The sequence below is a fragment of the Nannospalax galili genome, unplaced genomic scaffold, assembly GCF_000622305.1.
Source record: "Nannospalax galili isolate Female #2095 unplaced genomic scaffold, S.galili_v1.0 scaffold649, whole genome shotgun sequence".
In the NCBI taxonomy this organism is placed as follows: domain Eukaryota; kingdom Metazoa; phylum Chordata; class Mammalia; order Rodentia; family Spalacidae; genus Nannospalax; species Nannospalax galili.
In genome coordinates, this window is record NW_008359093.1 from 551,869 (window position 1) to 567,657 (window position 15,789).

A 15,789-nucleotide genomic window follows, 5' to 3' on the forward strand; every position below is an offset into this window, starting at 1 on the left:
TCATTTAATGTTATGTCTTATAGGGTTTATACTGAGTACAATATTGTATAACTGTAATAATTCAACTGTAAACCTAAAACTCTACAATTTTGAAGGAGATGCATCTTAGCTCTGGAAATTGTTATTGAATATGTCAATGCTGTTGTAATGAAATGCTTCTTCTAAGTATGTGGTTATTAAATAAATAATTAAAAAATATTCTATCAGAAAACTAGAGCTGATCAACACAATCAGTAAAATAACAGGATACAAAAAATAGCACACACAAGTCAGTGTGTGTGCTAATAGACCAACAGAAAACATACTGAGAAAGAAACTAGGAAAATGATCCCATTATGTTAGCCTTGGAATAAGTCTAACCAAGGAAGTGAATTGTAGAATACAAACCTTTAAGGCATTGAAGGAAGAAATTGAAGAAGATACTAGAAGATGGAAAGACCTGGTATGCTCATGGATTGGTAGGATTGATATTAAAATAGCCATCCTAACAAACACAATCTAGGAGTTGGTGAGATGGCTCAGTGAGTGAGAGCACTGGCTGGCTGCTCTTGCAGAAGGCACACATGGCGGCTCACAGCCATCTGTAACTCCAGTTCCAGGGGATTTGATATCCTCTTTTGGCTTCTGTGAGCATTACATGACCTGGGTACACTTAAACACATGCAGGCAAAACACTCATAGACATAAAATTAAAATAAATAAATAATGAAAATCACAATATACAGATTCAATACAATCCCCATTAAAACTTCAAGATAGTTCTTCATATAAATTGAAAAAATAATCACAAATTTCATATGGAAACACACACACACACAGACACAAGCTCAGGATAACCAAAGCAATTTTGAACAATAAAAAGGGAGTTTGGAGGGGGCTGGAGAGATGGCTCAGTGGTTAAGAGCACTGACTGCTCTTGCAGAGGACCTGGGTTTGATTCCCAGCACCCACATGGCAGCTATGAACTGTCCTTAACTCCAGTTCCAGGGGAATCCGAAGCCCTCTTCTGACCTCCGTGGCATTGCATAACTTGGGCCTACTCACATACATGCAGGCAATACACTCATACACATAAAATATATATAATAAAATATCTTTAAAAAAGCAGAGTTGGATGTATCATTATCTCTTATTTCAAATTATTCTGCAGAATATTAGTAATGAAAACGATAGAAGGTGTAAAAACGGATACATTGATCAATGAAGTAGCATTGGAGTGTAGATTTAAGTCCATGCACTTTACAGCAGCTACCTGACTTTTAGAAGGCATTAGGGGAAGGCATTAGTATATCTATATACACTGTAGAAAAAAAATCTTCAACAAATGGTTTTGGTCAAACTAGATCGCTACAGGTAGAATAAAACTAAGTGGGCAGCACTACGGTAGATGCATGAGAGACAATGTCTGCTCTGGTCAGTACCCAGTCTCACACCCCCTCCCCCAAACACACACCTGCTAACCACAAGTGTCTCTTCCACATGTAGAGTGCTTACTCATAAGTCATCTAACTTTTGTACCTGCCCTCTTCCTAATACGCACTGAAAGATTCTGACATTTAACAAAGCCAATGTACTCATCAAGAAGTATCACACTTACGTATTTTTACTTAGAGGTGAAGGATCTGTTAACTCTACCTCCTGAGAGGGCACGCCTGTAATGTAATAACTTCCTAAGATCCTGCAGAATTGATGCCTTTCTCTGTGTGTTCATGCATGTTCCTGTACAAGTCTTTTAGTTAAGACTTAATTTGCATATGATCCTTCATTTGCTTTGTTTACTTAACATTGTTATCTTGTACAATCTCAGGCTTCCTTCCTCTCATTACACCTGATAGGCACCTCCTTATCTCTACTAGCTATACACCCAGCCCTGTAGCTAGTGGATATCTTCTCCCAGGATATCTTTGCAAAGTCTTGTCAGTGTGGTCTTACCTGGGCCTACACCGTGCCTCTTTGTTTCAGAAGGACCCTTGCTCTTAGGCCTCAGGGAACTCAAAGATCCTAGAGATGATCTGATACTAAATTTTCTCCTCACAGCACTAAACATCCCTCAACACTCCTTTGTTGACTTAGCCCCCAGCACAGGGCATGGTCCCATAGTTCTGCCCCTATAGCAAATCCTTCACTGTTTCAGTGACACTTTTGATATGTTTGCTCAGGACAACTTTCAGTTGGTCCCTAACAGCTTAGGTTTCCTTTAGGTAATGATTCAGTGGAAGACCTACTAACAGTTCCCCCTATCATTCCTTAAAGATCATTATTTCTGCACACAAAGGAAGTGACCATCACATGGATCTGGGATACATTTGGGAACAGGTTTGTGATCAGTGCAGAGACTCGGAAGTTTCTTTATTAAAGACTGCGAATTCTATTGGATTTTCCATTACATTTTATTTATTTTGTGTGCATGTTTGTGTGGGGGTTGGGGGGAAGGTAGGTGGACACATGTGCTGTGTACTTGTGTGGAGGTCAGAGGACACTTTGCAGGCATCAGCTTTCTCCTTCCACCATGTGGGGCCTGGGGATCAAATTCCGATCTTCTGACTTGGTGACAGATACCTTCAGCCACTGGGCAATCTTACCAGCCCATCTGTAGGGGTTTAAAATCATTATTATTGCTTTCACCTGACACTTCATTAGCAACTAGTCTATTAGATCTCATATTGATAACTAATATATAATATAAGATACTGTCATCATCCAAAAGATTAGTAATTTGGGTTAACATTTATTCATGCTTATATTTAAGAACATTATTAATGCTAAAATTATGGTGTTTTTGGTTAGAATACAGTGTTCTAAATACTTCTTAAGTGATTTCTCCTGTCTGGTGTTTATATGTTGCTTCCTGTAATCAAATTGTCTACATCTGGACATTTTGTCGCATCACAATAATAGACCATGTGTTTTGTCAACATGAAATCACTCCATTCATGTACTTTGTAAATAAAAATAAAATAGAAGTTGTGATGCAAATAATGACAGTTCAGTGAGTCATTCTTTGTGGATTAATTCACCAAAGAATGGATTGATAGAAGAAGATTTAATAAAAGACACTGCAAAATCTGCAGCCAAAAAGTTGAGGAAGAGATCATGGACCTGAAAGGAAAAGAAAGCTCATTTATTAAAATCACACTTAAAAGGAAAATGGGGTCCGGGCATTGTGGCACATGCCTTTAATCCCAGCACCTGGGAAGCAGAGGCAGGAGGCTCTCTGTGAGTTTGAGGCCAGCCTGGTCTACATAGCAAGTTTCAGGCCAGCTAGGACTGCAGAGAGACCCTGTCTCAAAAATACCAAAAAAAAAGGAAAATGGTCAGAGAGATGGCTCAGTGGGTACAGGCACTTGCTGCCAAGACTGATGCCCTGTTCCTTGACCAAAAAATACCCCACAGTAGAATGGCTGCTCATCCATCCCCCTCTGTCTTTGCTGTCTCAATTTTTGTCTTTTCTTTCTTCCTTGTTGTCCCCGAAAGAACCTACTAAAGCTTCCAAAACTGACTTTAATATTTAAAATTGAAATCATATGTGGAACAGAAATATAATGTGTATTCACTTCTAGATACCAGTGGAGGTCTAGGGAGTTCCTGGCCAGCCTTGGCTACATGAGCGCCTACCTCAGGAAAAAAAAAAAGAAAGAAAAAGAAAAAGATAAAGAAAAAACACTCTGAAAATTAACTAATAAAAATGATTTAAACTATTTTTTTTAAGTCGCAATGAAGTCCAAGCATGTGTCTAGCCAGCTACAGAACTGATGTTGGACCCTGCTTCCAACCTAGCTCCCTCGCAGTGACGCCTTAAGACATAAGACATTGTGAACTACACTACCCAGAAATCTATGCGCGGAGCGGCATTTCGTTGATCCATTAAAAATCCAGGGACCGAATACTTCCTTGTAGTTGTAGCCTTTGGGGCGCGAACTTCCTCCATCTTCCAGGCGGTCATTCTGATCCGCCCCTGCCCGTTCCCTTGGTCAACCCCTTTGGTTTTCAGAGCCCAGAGCTTAGTGATTGATGGTCTAGACCCTGGAGGCGGTTCCAAAAGCTCTCTAAGACCCAGCCTATGAGGTCCGCCTCATAGGGGACCTGCCCCTGGTGCCCACCTCTCCTGGCACCGCCCCTCCCGTTAATCAGGTGCCTAGGACCAAGCTGAGGAATTCAACTCAGGTAAATGCCACATCCTTTGATCCTCGCCTGAATCCAAAAAGCCCAGTGATGAGCGGGCTCATGGCCATGCAGTCTCAGGGCCAGTATCTCAGGCCATGAGATGTCCCTCCATCTGTCGACTGTGTGCTGAAGTGTGGGAGAAGTGACAGGCAGAGGGATGCCATGTGCAAAGTCTTAGAGCAGGGAGAACTTAGTGTCTCCACATTATTACTTATGGGAAGCAAATTTGAGATAAACTCATTAGTGTCTAGCTGAAGTGTTGTTCCCTCATTGGTAGAGCCCTGGGAGCCGTGGAGAGACAGTTCTGAAGAAAAGAGAGGCTCTGAGTTAGGATTTGGAAAATCTCTGAAAGGTTGGTAGGTGGAAGAATCAACTTTAGAAGAAGGTTTCGAGGATGCGGAGGCATGGGGAGGTTAACCCCCTTTCTCAAGGCCACACGACTGATAGGAAGTACTAAGAACTGAGGCATGACAGTCAGCCCGAGGTTACATGCCTGAGAGGCCATGCAGGGGTGTGGGGAAGGCCTGTGCAGGTGAAGCCTCTGTGGCCAAGTCCCTTTATGGATTGTCTCTCCCCACAGGTTCCCATGGCTACAGAATCACTCTTGGAACTGTCAGAGGTGAGTGGAGGGTGTTCCGTTCTCTTCTCTGCTCCTGATACCCACCAAACATTCTCTGGGTTTGTGATGTATTGGGAATCCTCACCTGCTAATCTCCCAGACCTTGTGTTTGGGAGCCCAGGAGAATCACCAAAGTAAGGGTCATCTGGTGCTGGAAGTTATATGGAGGGGTTCCCATTTCAGGGCCACAGAAGGAGAGGTATAGAATTTATGACCTATATAGAAATGCTTATAGGTGAGCATGTTCAGAGAGCTGCATCCCTTTTTTTTCTGGTGGCAGCAAACTGTAACAATGTGTAGGCAGAAGCCACTGTTGGAATGTGAGGTTTACCAGCCTCCGAATTTTGACTTCTATTGTGAAAGTAATAGGAATTTTGTATTAGTGGACAGAGTTATCTTAACAGATTCTACCTGGTTGCAGCATGGAAAACTGAATGAATGAACACAGTGATATAATAGGAACAAGGAAGGCCAGCACTGATGGCACCGGCATTCTGAGATCTCCTCAGTGGGAAAGCTTGGGAGGAAGGTGGGCATGGGGATAGATGTGTAAGACATGGTGTGCTGGATAGCTTTAGTGTCAACTTGACACACCTGGGTTAAGGGAGCCTCAATTGGGGAATTGCCTTCATTGGACTGGCCTGTGGCCATGTCTGAGGGGCATCTTCTTGATGAGTGATGTGGGAGGGCCCAGCCCACCGTGGGTGGTGCCACCCCTGGACAGTTGGGCCTGTGTTGCATAAGAAAGCAGGCTGAGCAGGGGCCAGGGGAGCAAGGCAGTAAGCAGCATTCCTCCATGGCCTGTGCTCCAGCTCCTGCCTCCAGGTTCCTGCCCTGAGTTCCTACCTTGGGCTCCCTGATGAACTGTGACCTGGGAGATGTAAGCTGAATAAACCCTTTCCTCCCCAAGTTGGAAGTGGTCAGTGTGTTTCGTCACAGCAATGGAGAAACAAACTAGAACACATGGATTATGGGTCTTCAATGTAAGACATTTCTTGGTTTCAGAAGTCTCTGTCTTGTCAGGGTAGTGTGACCTTTGAAGATGTGGCGGTGTACTTCTCATGGGAAGAATGGGATCTTCTCGATGAGCCTCAGAGAAACCTGTACCTTGATGTGATGCTGGAGAACATGGCACTTACGTACTCAGTGGGTAAGTCCTTATACCTGCCCTTAATGCTCTGGGGGCAAACTCTGCCTCTTTCTTTCTTCTTTGGAGAAGTTCTCGTGTCTGAACCATGGGCATTCGCCTTTCCTTGTTCCCAGGGTAAGTAGTCTGAGTATGTACCACTGATAAGAACTCAGTAATGGATAGTTGTTATGGGAATTAACCCAAGACTGACCTGTCTGGTCAAGAAGACTCAAACCATACTCAGGATACAGAGGAAGTTGTTCATTATTGTATGCAGGCCCAGTCTGTGCTTCTGCCCCAGGAACTGAGGCCTGGACCAGAAATACATACAGGTTTTTAATAAGATTTATCACATCTTCCCTTGGCAGTAATCATATTGGTGGATTTGAGACTTCCTGCACAGTATATGTGCCCAATAGGCTATTAAAGGAAATTTAAACAGCACTTTAAAAGAAAAACAGATGTTTTGGTTGAGTGTGGCATTGTGACATTTTGCAGGAATATGCTGATGCCGATACAATTTTAGCTGTTTTAACAATAAGACACACAGTAACAGGTACTTTCTCAACTGCAGGAAGCTGCATTCTTCCAGGCCTTCACAGGGTGGTTTTTATGGTTGTCTCTCTTGCCTTATCCCATCCTAAGGCCAAGCTCAGAGTGGCCTCTATGATTTGAATAGAAGTAGAAGCTTCCAAAGTCCTACCTGTTACATCAACATATATCAACAGATGTGCTTATTATTAGGAGTACATAGGGTTTTTATTTGTTAGTACTTATTCATTTACCACACAGAATAAAGTTATACTGAAGTCATTGTTCATTAGTTCCACATTAGATTAATTTTTCCCCGTCATACCGAGCATAACAGATTCCACCAGACTTACCTTCTCCCCCATCTTGGAACTTTATAAATTCATGGCACCTAAGGCTTTTTTGTTCTTTTTCTTTGTTTTTCCACTTTTTGTGTGCATATATGATGTGTGCATGTGTGTGTGTGCCTGCGTGTCTGTGTTGTGTATGGGTTCGTGTGTGTGTGTGTGTTTGTGTGTGTGTGGTGTGTACATGGAAACTCAGGTTGCTACCAGAAGCATTCTCTTGAGTCCCCTTTATTCACTGAGGCAGGGTCTCAAACCCAGAGCTTGCTGATATGGCCATTCTTGTTAGTCAGCTGACTCTAGGTTCCCAGCTCTACCTTCTAAGTCTGGATTCAGGTTAGCCACAATTCCCACCCAGCATTTTAGTGGGTTTCTGGGGATCCTAACTCTGGTCCTCAATGCTTATACAGCAAGTACTTTAACCACCCCCCAAGTCTTTCTACATTATACCTGGTATTTATATGTCCCTGCCTATGCCGTGCTGGGGAGTCACTGACATTGTCAGTGTTTAGACTGTTCTTGTAAGAACCTCTTCAAAAATGCTAGTTGATTTTTAATTTGGTAAAATATATGTAAAAATTTACCATTTTAACTATTTTAAGTATACAGCTCAGTGGTCACCTCCTTTTGACTTTTATGAATTTGATCACTCATAACTACTTCAAATAAATAGAACCATAGAGTCTTTACATTTAGATCTCTGATCCATCCTTTTTAATTTTTTGTTTTAAGAATTGTTTGCTCTTGCTGCATTGCTTAGGCTGGTCTCAAATTCATGGGCTCAAATTTTCCTCCTTCCTCAGCTTCCTGTCATCTTCATTGATATTGTTACATATAGATACATGGATTTATAAATACACACACACACACACACACACACACACACACATTATGTACCTTTGTTTAGGGCTGTCCATTTGGGATTAGATAACCTCCCAGGGAGCTAGTCCCTTGAGAAAACTGATTCTCCCTCACTCAACATCCATTGATTGCCTGTAGCTCTTCATCTTGGGGTGGGACCCTGACATTCCCCCATCCGCCTTGGCATGTCGGCCAATTCTCTCATTTTGCTGATTGCCATACTGTCGAGATTTCACTGGTGCAGCTTCCCTGTCCTGACGTTCTTGTTTTGTTTTGTTTTTTTGTTTTTTGAGACAGGCTGTTTCTGTAGCCCTAGCTGACCTGGAACTCACTTTGTAGACCATGCAAGCCTTGATCTCACGGATCTGGATCCACCTGCCTCTTGAGTACCTGGATTAAAGGTGTGCACATCATGCCCACCTCCTGTCTTGTCTTGTCTTGAATGCATCAAAGAGCAACGGGTTTCTTGTCCACCTGGCTCTTACAGTCTTTCCGCCTCCTCTTCTACCTTGTTCCCTGAGGTGTAGTGATTGCATTATAAATGTATCACTTAGGGCTGGGTACCTCCCAGTCACTTATTCTCTGTGTTTGACCAGTCATAGAACTTTTTGATAGTCTCCATCTGTTGCGAAAAGCTTTGTTGATGAGTAGTGAGAAGTACACATTGGTTTAGGGAAATGACAGACGTATGTTCTTCACTAAGGTCCAGGACCTCTCCAAACATGTGTATTTGACTATCTTTACAGTACCATGTGTGATTGCCTGCCTGCTAAAGGGCCTTAAGTCCAATTAGACAGCTTTTGATTACCCCTAGATGAAAGTGCCACTACTGTACCAGGAGAGACTATGTGCTGGGCTGGTCATTGTGGTTCATAGACTTTTCATCTTCGTAAGAGCATTGACTGGTTTTCTCCCTTGGCAGCTTGTGTAGCATCTTTTGATGCTATGAGAGCTAGTCCTAAGGGAGGAGGCTCCCAGGTCAGTTCCAGCTCAATTCCTCCAAGCCTTATGTCCGAAGTATGCCATATCTTTAGCAATAGGGTCTTCCCAAGTTCCAGAAGGCAATCGAGGGCTATGGCAATAGCCTATATTATTTTGGGAGTCTTTAGGGCTACCCTGGGCAACAACTCAGAGGGAAGTTTCCCATGCCCGGCACTGTGATTTTTCTTATACAGCCCTCAGCTATACACATGTGTTCACATTAATATTAATAGTACTATTTGTATTTTTCAGTAGGCTTATTCAATACTGCATTTCCCTTTAGTTTAAGCACTTAAGCACTGTTTACCTCTTTCCCCTCCCTGCACCTGTATAGCTCTCCCTCCTCCCTCCCTAGTTAACGTATCCCCGATTTCCCCTTGATAACTCCTGTTTCTTAGTATCCCCCTCTCCCAAGCTCTGTCTTCTCTTTTACCCTCTTGGTTACTTTCGATCTTCCTGGCTCCTGAGGTTATGTCAAGATATATATTTACATCTAAAGCTTTGAAGTTAGGATCCACAAATGAGAGAGAATATGTGTCACTTGTTTTTCTGAGTCTGGGTTACCTCACTTAGTATAACAATTCCTAGTTCTATCCATTTTCCTGCAAATTTCATGATTTCATTTTTCTTGACCACTGAGTAGAACTCCTTTGTGCAAATGTATCATGGGTTTATTATCCATTCATTGGTAGAGAGACATTTAGGATGTTTCCATTTTTCAGCTGACGTGAAAAAAAAAAAAAACACCAAGAACATGACTGAGCAGGTATCTCTGTAGTAAGATACTGAGTTCTTTGTGCATTTACCAAGGAGTGGTATAGCTGGATCATATAGTAGTTCTATTTTTAGTTTTTTAAAAGTCCTCGAGCAGTGCATGGTGTCACATGCCTTTAATCCCAGCAGAAACACGTAGATCTCTGGGGGGGTAGAGGCCAGTCTGGTCTACATAACAAGTTTCAGGTCAGCTTAGGGCTACAGGGAGACCCATCTCAAAAAATACCAAAAAAATAAAATAATGGCTGTAGAGATGGCTCAGTGGTTAATAGCAATGGCTGCTTTTGCAGAGGACCTGAGTTTGACTCCCAGCACCCACATTGTGCCTATCAGGCATCTATAACTCCAGTTCCAGGGAACCCAGGACCTTCTTCTGATGTCAGGTATTGCATGACATGGGTACATTTACATACATTCAGGCAATACATACACAAAAAATAAAAATAATAAATTTAAAAAACAAAACAAAAAACCCCTTCTCTACACTGACTTCCACAGTGGGTACACCATTGGCAATCCACAGCAGTCAATGAACGTTCTGTTTCCTCATACCCTTACCAACATTTATAGTCATTTATTTTCTCGATCTTATCCATTCTGAGTGGGGTAAGATGAAATCTTAAAGTAGTGCATTTCCCTAATTGCTAAGGATGTTAGACACTTTTAAAGGTATATTAGCCATTTTTCTTTTTCTTTTGAGAACTCTGTTCAAATCAATAGCCCTTTTTTAAAAAAAAAAGTTTTGTCATGTTTTCTTGATTCTTTGTTTTTTCAGTTCTTTGTATGTTTTGGAAATTAGTCCTCTATCAGATGTACAGATGACAAAGATTCTTTCCCACTGCGAGGGCTTCCTCTTACCTTGATTGTTTCCTTTGCTGTGTAGAAGGTTTTTAGTTTATTGAGGTTGCATTTGTCAATGGTACCTTAACTCCTGAGTGAATAAAGTCCAATGGAAAGAGCCCTTTCCTGCACCTATGTCTTCCAATGTACTACTTATATTTCTTCTAATAGTTTTAGTGTTTTGGATTTCACATTAAGGTCTTTGATCCATTTGGAGTTGTTTTATGTTTTCGTTGTATTGTTTTGTTTTTGTATAGGGAAATAGATGTGAGTCTAATTTCATTCTTCTTCATGTAGAGATTGAGCTTTTCCAGCATCCTTTGTTGGAGATGCTGTCTTTCCATTTCTGTGAAAAATGCCATGAGGACTTTGGTTGTGTTAACATAGAATCTGTAAATTGCTTTTGGTAAGATGGACATTTTCACTACATTAATTCTACCTGTCCATGAGCACAAGAGGTCTTCCTGTCTTCCAGTGTCTTCATCAGTCTCTTTCTTCAAAGGTTCAAAGTTATCATTGTAGAGATTTTTGACATCTTTGGTTAGGATTATTTCTAGATTTTTTTTTTTGAGGCTATTGTGAATGAGAATGCTTACCTCTATCTCTGACTGGTTATTATTGGTATATAAAAAGGCTAGTGATTTTTGTAAATTGATTTTGTAACCTTCCACTTTGCTGAAAATGTTGATCATTTCTAGAAGTTTTCTGGTAGAACTTTTGGGATCTCATATATATCATCTGCAAATAGCGATAATTTGACCTCTTCTTTTACAAATAGTGCCCCCTGGATTTCCTTGGGTTTCAACTACTTTTTGGAAAATGAATGGGGTTAGTGGACAGACTTACCTGGTTCCTGATTTTAATGGGAATGCTTTGAGTACTTCTCCATTTAGGATAACGTTGGCTGTGGGCATGCATATATATATAAATTTTGAGGTATGTTCCCTCCAGCCCAATTCCCTCTAGGATTTTTATCACGAATGCATGTTGGATTTTGCCAAAGGCCTTTTCTGCATCTATTGAGATGATCATGATTTTTGTCTGAGTCCATTTATATGATTTATTATATTTATTGACTTACATATAATAAACGAGCCCTACATCTCTGGAACAAAGCCAACTTGATCTTGATGGGTGATGTTTTTGGTATGTATTTGTATGTGGTTTGAAAATATTTTAAAATTTATATTTTATTGAGTTTTTCATTTCATATAATAGGTCTTAATCAAATTAAGGCCCCTTCCCCCATTGGGGCCCCTCATATCCCCCCACCAGATTTCATGCATTCTGTCATATATGTTAGGTCCTATCTGGTTGAGCATTTGTAGCCAAATGTCCCTTGGTGCAAATTCATCCACTGGAGTCTAGTCAGCCTATCTAGAGAGTGACTCTAGATATGTTTGAAAGTTTTTTATCGAGAATTTTTGCATCTATGTTCATTAGGGTATTAGCCTATAGTTTTCTCTTTCTGTTATATCTTTACCTGGTTTGTGTATTTGAGTAATACTGGCTTTGTAGAAAATGTCTGGGTGTTATCCCTCTTTCTATCTTTTTGAATAATTTAAGCAGTATTTGTTGTAGTTCTGCTCTGGTTTTGTTGGTTTTTTTTGGTTGGTTATTTTTGCTTTTTTTTTGTCTTTTTGAGACAGGGTCTCCCTGCAGCCCCAGCTGGCCTGGGACTCACAGAGATCTGCCTGCCTCTGCCTCCCAAGTGCTGGAACTAGAGGTGTGCACCACCACAACCAGCTATGCTCTGTTTATTATTATTTCTTCTCATCTGCTGGATTTGAGTTTTAGTTTGTTCCTGTTTTTCCGGATTGCTGAGTTATTAAGTTATTTATTTGTGATCCTTCTGATTTTTTTTTTTTTTGAGATAGGTTCTGACCTGGAACTCACAGAGATCCACCTGCCTCTGCCTCCCAAGTGCTGGTATTAAAGACATGCGCCACCACGCCCAGCTCACTCCTGATTTTTAATACTTGTAGGCTCTTAGAGCTAAAAACTTCCCTCTTAGGACTGCTTTTAATGTGTTCCAGAGGTTTTGTTGTTTTGTGTTTCATTTTCTTTTTTTATTTTCTTAAAATATTGTTATTTTTATTTTATGGGTATGAATGTGTGGCCTGCATGTATATAAGTGCACCTGTGTTGTGCAGTACCCGTGGAGGTCAGAAGAGGGCATCGGATCCCTCTGGAAATGGAGTTAGCTGCCATGTGGGTCCTGGGAATTGAACCTGGGTCCTCTGCAAGAGCAGCCAGTCCTCTTAACCTTGCACCTCCATGTGTCAACAACAAATACTATCCTGCAAAAGCCATTGGCAAAGGTACGCCTTGTACCCTGGATCACACTTTATTATGCCATGTGCCTAGTATTATCTTCTATGTTCTATGATCTTAGGAACCCAGTAATATACAGCAGCTACTTCCTGAAGCTGATCTCAACTCCTGAAAACTTTCAGGGACTTCTGCTTGGCTATTTAAGAAATACATTTATGGGGTCTGTGCGATCACTGATTGGGTGGAGGCATTTCCCCCAAATCTGATGACCTCAGTTTGATCTCCAGAACTCACATGGTGGAAAGAAAAATTCAACTCCCACAAGTTGTCTTCCATCCTCCAAGTGCCATGGTACACTTGTACCTGTGCATACAGAAACACACACACACACATACACACACACACACAAATGCATGAATAGGTGATGTAAAAGAACAGGTTTTCTCCTTCCTAAGAAAGGCAACGTAAAGATCAGTTACTTCTTTGCTTTCAGGTTGCTCACGAGTAGCAGAGCATGAGGTGGCACCTTCTGAACTGAGCATTTCTGCAGGATTGTCTCAAGTCAAGACTTCCAGAGAAGGTCCATCTTCCCAGGGTGCCTGCCCTTATGATGTCTCGGGAGACATGCTGCACTTGGCTGCCCACCATGGAAAGGAAGTGTACACATGTGGAGAACAACTCTACTTCACTACAAATCTTCCACAGCAACAGAGGCAGTCCGTTAAGGAGGTCCTCTGCAGAAGCTATGCTGAGAGACTCTCACTTGTGAAGAGCTGCAGTGTCCATTTGTCAGGGCAACCCTTTACCTGCAAGGAAGCTGTGAAGGCCTTCCTGGTCAGCATGGGATTTCCACCCCAACCAGGCACTGATGCACGGGAGAAACCAAGTAACAGAAACAAGTGTGTGGCGGCCTCTCACCATGGAAAAAGTTGTCCAAGCAGGGGAAAATGCAAGAAAGCCTGCAGTCCTACACCTGCTCAGGACCATACTGTCCTCTCTAAAGAAGGGCTTTTTGAGTGCAGTAAATGTGGGAAAGCCTGTACAAGACGATGTAATCTCATTCAACACCAAAAAGTCCACAGTGCAGACAGACCTTATGAATGTAATGAATGTGGAAAATTCTTTACATACTATTCCAGCTTCCTTATACATCAGAGAGTTCACACTGGTGAAAAGCCTTATGAATGCAGTGAATGTGGGAAATCCTTTAGTCAAATCTATAGCCTCAATAGCCACAGGAAAGTTCATACTGGAGAAAAGCCTTATGAGTGTGGAGAATGTGGGAAATTTTTTAGCCAACGGTCCAACCTCATTCAGCATCAGAGAGTTCACAGTGGAGAAAGACCTTATGAGTGCAGTGAATGTGGGAAGTCTTTTAGTCAGAATTTTAGCCTCATTTATCACCAGAGAGTGCACACTGGAGAAAGACCTCATTTGTGCAGTGAATGTGGAAAATCATTTAGCCGAAGTTCTAGCCTCATTCACCACCGGAGACTTCACAATGGAGAAAGGCCTTATGAGTGCAGTAAATGTGGGAAATCTTTCAAGCAGAGCTCCAGCTTCAGTTCACATCACAAAGTCCATACAGGAGAAAGGCCATATATTTGTGCAGAATGTGGGAAATCCTTTAGCCATAGCTCCAACCTTAAGAACCACCAAAGAGTTCACACTGGAGAAAAGCCTCTTGAGTGCAGCGAATGTGGGAAATCCTTCAGCTGCAAATCTAACCTCGTTAAACACCTAAGGGTTCACACTGGAGAAAGGCCTTATCAATGCAGTGATTGTGGGAAGTCATTTAGCCAAAGTTCCAGCCTCATCCAGCACAGAAAAATTCATACTAGAAAAAGGCCTTATCAGTGCAATAAATATGGGAAATCCTTTGGTGGCAAAGCTGTCCTCATTCATCATCATAGAGTCCACACTGGATAGAAACCTTAGCTGTGAAGGGAATGTACACTTTATATTGCAGTTACTCTGAAGGAGACCATCTGTGTGAGCGCTATCTATCTGGGTGGAAGCCCCAGTATCCTAAGTTCCAGGGATGAGGAGGCTTTATAGATCTCTATTACACTTTCTAACTTGTATACAGCTCTTGCCATTCATATCCCTGACCCACTTTTGTACCAGAGACCCTGATAAAACTCTTTGGGATAGCTTCCCAAGAAAGACTCTTTTAAAGAACACTCTTATCTTGTGATATTATTTTCCCCCCATCCTCAAATCGCCAGTCCAGGAACATCTGCCTCACGTTGTTTCAGTTTTTGTAAGAATAAAGTATTTATTTATTTTTATGCTTATGAGTATTGCCTGCAGGTGGGTAGGTGCACCCATGTTGCACAATGCCTGTGCAGAGGTCAGAAGAAGGCATCAGATCTGCTGGACCTGGAGTACAAATGGTTGTTAGCCACCATATGGGTACTAGGAATTGAACCCAGGTCCTCTGCAAGAGCAATCAGTACTCTTAACCACTAAGCCATCTCTCCAGCCCAAGTCTTTATTATTTTACCTGCTTGTAATATTGGGATTCTGTTCACTGTATGAGATAGATTAAACAACAGAATTAGGTCCTTCTATCATAGACTGAACAGATTTTGTTTGGGTTGTGGAGGTGGAGGTCACATAATGTGTTTGAAGTACACATTATAGTGGAAGAATACAGTTCTCTTCCCTGTTTGGGCCTAATTTAAATGGTTACCCAAGGCCTCTGCAGAAGGACTGCAAGGATTTATGACACTAAGTTGTGAACTGGATGTGACCATTTTTTTTTATGTGCTCGAGAGACATCTTGAGAATATAGGACATTGTGACAACTTCTGTCTCTGGGAACGACATAAACTGTCTTCTTGTGAGGATTCATGTGTATTAAAGTTCTCAGGATCTACATGGAAGTTTATCTTCTGTAACTGGAGTCATTGTCAGAAAAACAGCTAATATTGTACATTTCATTCCTGTAATATTTCTTGAATGTTCACCTATGGGTCATTGCTTTACAAACCAGAAAAATTAAATAGAGAGAGAAAGGAAATTGCATAGCAGTGTGGTTTTGTGACCTAGTCACCTACCATTCTGTCCAGAAATAAAACTCATTGCTACTGCTTGGTGCTACTAACACAAGTTTCTCTTCCAAGGTTATCAGAAGGAGATGAAGTTAGGATTACTGGAGCTGGGCATGGTGGTGCACATCATTTGTTCCAGCTCGGGGGAGGCAGAGGCAGGAAGACCTCTGTGAAACTGAAGCCAGCCTGGTCTACATAGAGAGTTCCAGACTAGCT

At 41.7% G+C, this 15,789-nt stretch overlaps 1 protein-coding gene across 1 annotated transcript; it reads left to right on the forward strand.

The window, feature by feature from the left end:
• The first annotated feature begins 4,078 nt into the window (after positions 1-4,078).
• Positions 4,079-15,426, forward strand: LOC103725501 (zinc finger protein 211). Its single transcript, XM_017795527.2, has 4 exons — positions 4,079-4,164; positions 4,745-4,783; positions 5,807-5,933; positions 13,011-15,426. The coding sequence occupies exons 2-4, from the start codon at positions 4,751-4,753 to the stop codon at positions 14,444-14,446; spliced, it is 1,596 nt and encodes a 531-aa protein (XP_017651016.1). The 5' UTR covers positions 4,079-4,164; positions 4,745-4,750; the 3' UTR covers positions 14,447-15,426.
• Positions 15,427-15,789: the final 363 nt, after the last annotated feature.

Coding starts and splice junctions, on each gene's coding strand:
- LOC103725501 (XM_017795527.2), top strand. CDS start 4,751: ATGGCTACAGAATCACTCTTGGAACTGTCAGAG. Junction 4,784..5,806: donor CACTCTTGGAACTGTCAGAG/GTGAGTGGAGGG, acceptor CTGTCTTGTCAG/GGTAGTGTGACCTTTGAAGA. Junction 5,934..13,010: donor GGCACTTACGTACTCAGTGG/GTAAGTCCTTAT, acceptor CTTTGCTTTCAG/GTTGCTCACGAGTAGCAGAG.